This window comes from Trichoplax adhaerens, genomic scaffold, assembly GCF_000150275.1.
Source record: "Trichoplax adhaerens TRIADscaffold_3 genomic scaffold, whole genome shotgun sequence".
Taxonomy (NCBI): domain Eukaryota; kingdom Metazoa; phylum Placozoa; class Uniplacotomia; order Trichoplacea; family Trichoplacidae; genus Trichoplax; species Trichoplax adhaerens.
In genome coordinates, this window is record NW_002060945.1 from 8,014,011 (window position 1) to 8,019,273 (window position 5,263).

Below are 5,263 nucleotides of genomic sequence, written 5' to 3' on the forward strand. Positions count from 1 at the left end.
ATATATCCTTGACATCGCTAGGCCGTTCGGTCTAGCGCGGCTATCTTATTTATTTATAACTGTCACAGAGCGATGTCTGTGATACTGTATTGATTTTGTTTACCATTAGTTGCTAATGATTTAGCCTAATAAAATTATTTTACTATTTTTACTAGAACTGCTTTATACTTACGTGGTTGTATCTTACAGTAGATCTCCATCAGAAAAAGGGAAGTATAACTATTCTCGTAGAGTAGTATCGCTCACAAAGTTACAAAAGAAATTGTGATAATAACGTAATTATCAAGATTTCGCCATAAAACCTACTTTCCAACATGTGCGTATAATGGAGGGGGCATGTAAGGCATAGAGGATATACCGTAGGATGATTTATATGAAATAGGAGTTACATCTATAAATACTTGAATACTGTATTACAAAGATTACCTACGCAACACTTGATGCAGTTTATCGATATCTTTAATGTAATAGCAGACGTATCAATCAAATTGCATGTATCCACATATCGTTAGTTACAACTTACAAGTCACAAAGTAAAAATCTTATGTGTCTTGTGAAATCGATCTTGGATATAGTGTGTATGCGTATGTTATTCGTTCCGTCTAGCTCACGAAATCGTAGGATGTAATAAGTTACGCGTATGACAGAATTTAGATCTATACAACGTTAGAGTTTATGCTGATAACGTCATAAATTAAATAACCGATAGATATCATATGATTCCTCTCAATGAGAATGAACAATGTGCACAAAGGTATAGAAGCAATAGTAAGGACGAAGCGATGAAGAATTGAAATGTCTAAGCAAGTTCATAGCAATATATTCACACGGGTAAATTAAGTGGGTAATCATCACAAATCATGAACAATATAGCAATGTAGAACTGAACGTAACAATGATACTTTGACACCACGAATGCTATCTATCGCATTCAATTAACGTCCTGAATTAACTTCACTTCAATCGCATTGAAAATTTTGGGTAGTTACCGCTATTTTAGTATGAGTACTCAAAGAAGCGAAGTACAATTAAATTGGTTAGTTACCATGACTCCTCCATATAGGTCTGCTGATTGATTAAAGAATTTATGACCCCTTACTGAGACACCTAGTAAGACATTTCTTGATAAAAGTACGATTAAAACGACAACGAAACATTTCGATACGCTAGCAACCAGCCGTCGCTCTGCTGTTAAGTTCTTTATTGGCCTAATTTTCTTTTCTTGATCTTCATTAATCAATCATCATCTAAAATGGTAAGCCTTGATCGTATTCATTAGTATCAGCATTAACGGTAAATACTATGCTATATAACGTATGAAAGTCGGTTAGAATTTAGAATTCGATTAACAGTTATAGAGAATATTTTTGATTGCGTGAGAAACATACTGAAAAAGTCGTTAAACTTTTACAATAACGAGTGTCTATAACATGTAATATCCGCTATTTACTTTAACTTGATCCCGTAAAAGATACCTTGAAATACTTCAACGTAATTAATGTTCCTGTAGATAATAAATTAAAGTAGCATTTGAAAACGTTTATTGCTGTTAATTACTAAGTAATAGATCTAATCTAATACTGAACTATAACGATTTATCGATTTCAGCGTGAATGTATCTCTATTCATGTTGGTCAAGCTGGTGTTCAGATCGGTAATGCCTGCTGGGAATTATATTGCTTAGAACATGGTATCCAGCCTGATGGTCAAATGCCATCTGATAAAACTATCGGATATGGCGATGACTCTTTCAACACCTTCTTTAGCGAAACTGGCGCTGGCAAACACGTCCCACGTGCAGTTTTCGTTGATTTAGAACCTACCGTTGTAGGTGAGTAAAGAAAGTACAAAGTACACTTAGGATACGCCGTGTATTTATATGTACATTGTATTAACATGCAATATATGCGCACTATTAACGTATTCTATTCTAATTTTATAGATGAAGTTCGTACTGGTACGTACAGACAACTCTTCCACCCTGAACAACTTATCAGTGGTAAAGAAGATGCTGCTAATAACTACGCTCGTGGCCATTACACTGTCGGTAAAGAACTCGTCGATCAAGTACTTGACCGTATCCGTAAATTAGCCGATATGTGTACCGGTCTTCAAGGTTTCCTTATCTTCCACTCTTTCGGTGGTGGTACCGGATCTGGATTCTCTTCTCTTCTTATGGAACGTCTATCAGTCGATTATGGTAAAAAATCAAAATTAGAATTTGCCGTATATCCAGCTCCCCAAATCGCTACGGCCGTAGTCGAGCCATATAACTCGATCTTGACTACTCATACTACTTTGGAACACTCTGACTGCGCTTTCATGGTCGATAACGAAGCTATCTACGATATCTGTCGTCGTAATTTAGATATCGAGCGTCCTACTTACACAAACTTGAATCGTTTGATTGCGCAAATCGTATCATCTATCACCGCATCATTGCGTTTCGACGGTGCCTTGAACGTCGATTTAACAGAATTTCAGACTAACTTGGTACCATACCCACGTATCCATTTCCCGCTTGCTACGTACTCTCCAGTTATCTCGGCCGAGAAAGCTTATCACGAACAACTTACTGTTTCTGAAATTACAAACGCTTGCTACGAGCCCGCTAACCAGATGGTAAAATGTGATCCTCGTCATGGTAAATACATGGCATGTTGTTTACTATACCGTGGCGATGTTGTACCTAAAGATGTTAACGCGGCTATCGCTACTATCAAGACCAAACGTACTATCCAGTTTGTAGATTGGTGTCCAACCGGTTTCAAAGTCGGTATTAACTATCAGCCACCTACTGTCGTTCCAGGAGGCGATTTAGCTAAAGTACAACGTGCAGTATGTATGTTGAGTAATACTACAGCTATCGCCGAAGCATGGGCTCGTTTAGATCATAAATTCGATTTAATGTACGCCAAACGCGCTTTTGTTCATTGGTATGTCGGCGAAGGTATGGAAGAAGGCGAGTTTTCCGAAGCTCGTGAAGATTTGGCAGCATTAGAGAAAGATTACGAAGAAGTGGGTGCCGACTCAGTCGACGATGAAGGCGAAGAAGGAGAAGATGAATACTAACTATTATCATCTTTTAAATAATTCGACTTAAAAGATATTATTTTGGGGGTAGTATATAAAGTCTGAACAGTGTCGCCTTCATAATGTAATGTCTTACATGTCGGAATAAGATATCCTTAAAGTATACCTATATCGACATAATACTCGTATACTACTCTTCATGCGAATTAATATTATTAAAGCCTTTGGTATATTATCGGTCACCTTCAATATACGGTAATTCTTCGTAAAATTAAAACGCTCTATGATTTAGAAATCATAGTCTGGATCGGCTAAGCTCATCGTGATTTGATTCTTAAGACTCTTGAGAATTCTAGTTTTACAACTTAAATATTAGTAATTTCGTTGTTTTATTTATTCTGTATTTATCAATTTCTACTTAAAAAGTAAAATATTCGCATATGCACTATACGATATAAATCACTAAATACGTATACCATCTGACTTGTTTATTATCTATTTTGTTAATATAATCCATTCTATCTTTCATTAATCCATATCAAATAAAATTTTCGCTGATACACGTACTCTAAAAGTCTAATTACATGTTAAATCTGTGAGTGCCTCGATAGAAACTAGAGCTAAGCCTGGTTAAGGACAGAGTTACAAACATCATTACACGTTCAGGTATTCACATACGCTTGTATAACATCACAAACAAGGCGTAAAAGTATTAACTCCACTCTATGTAATATTTTCTTTCAGTAGTTATATCCGAGCACCAAGCTGTACTAATTTATCATATAAAGTAGCGACAAAGTGGAACAAACTTATAATGCGTAACAACTATAGTAATGCAACTCTCTAGCTTATAGGATATTCAAGTTTCGTATCTGATATCACGAGCTTCTCAGCGGCTTTTAGGATAATATAACTGAGAAGTCCTTCCTAATCTACCAGATCTTATACGCATACACATACTACAACATGAGCTACAGAATCCTACGTAGAATTTGTAGTTTATAGCTTTAAGGAAATTTTGAATATAAAGAAAAGTAGCATAAAATACTGGGCAGATTAGCCACTCGATGTTGTAATCATATACTGTATGTTTCTTTCATGGTTGGCATAATTCTGTATCTACAGTGAAAATAGATATACTGTATACAGTATGTACTGTTTGTGCGGCATCGTCGTCTCGACCTTAGATGTACGCATAAAAGTAAAAAGCTCTTTCTATTACCTGTATAGTCTCTTCTACTAGTTCCACTCTCACTTTAGGTACAATAATTTTTGAAGGCCATACAATCAATAGTATAATCGAATTAATCATTTTATGCAGCATACTGCAAATAGTACGGGCCAATACGCGTATTGGCCGGATATTAGGTTTCGGATGTAATTTCATCAATTTCATCAATATCAATAATTCCAATCTGATATTGCCTACTATACAGTACAGTACCGTATGGTAATTATGTAATCAGTCAGGCTAAAGATCTTGCGATCCAAAGGCTTTAAGAGTACGTCAACGTAAATTAGTGAGAAAGATTTATGTTACATCATAAACGCACGCTGAAATAATTATTTTCACATAAGATTACTGGAATTCCTGCCTACTCACAGCAGTATACTGTACGGTACAGTGTCCACGTATATTGGATATACAGTAAAGTATAATTACAATCAACTAGTACTGTATACTATACTGTACATCATAGGAGATTTTTCGTATTTATAGTTCCATGAGGATATAAGAGTAGATCTCGAAAATCAAGACGGTTCACAAGAAGGTGAAGTAACTTCTAGCTGACTAGTGGTTATTGATTTGCCTCACGCTCAAGATTGCATCAATATTAGTACTGTACGTCTGTTTATTCCTTGCTGTTCTGTAACTCCTGTAGCGATAGAGACTGTATCAAGTATACGAGTATTGTAGCACTGTGCCATAAAGTACGTATGCACCATGAACCTGCGTTCAGATAATTTTCTCAAAGATTTTTCGGACGATTTTCAGAACGAAGAGAGACGTTAGCTCGATGTCCTGATCCCCCCTGAAACAAAAGATAACTCGGGCAAATCGTGAGGATCAGGCCAATGAACAAACGTTGCCTCTCATCTGGAAACACTGGGCAGATTTTTCTCTTCGTAACTGCGAGTATTGTACTATCAATGTGTGAGTGTCAATACGGTGCTTGTGCTTATAACAGCTGCAATTCTGTGCGCTAACAGATCAAGATTATGGCTACAG

At 36.3% G+C, this 5,263-nt stretch overlaps 1 protein-coding gene across 1 annotated transcript; it reads left to right on the plus strand.

Annotated features, from left to right (window-relative positions):
- Window positions 1-795: 795 nt before the first annotated feature.
- TRIADDRAFT_63797 (uncharacterized protein) lies at window positions 796-3,456 on the plus strand (the record flags this gene model as incomplete). Its single annotated transcript, XM_002110629.1, has 4 exons — window positions 796-831; window positions 1,609-1,831; window positions 1,943-3,226; window positions 3,263-3,456. The coding sequence occupies 3 exons, from the start codon at window positions 796-798 to the stop codon at window positions 3,070-3,072; spliced, it is 1,389 nt and encodes a 462-aa protein (XP_002110665.1). The 3' UTR covers window positions 3,073-3,226; window positions 3,263-3,456.
- Window positions 3,457-5,263: the final 1,807 nt, after the last annotated feature.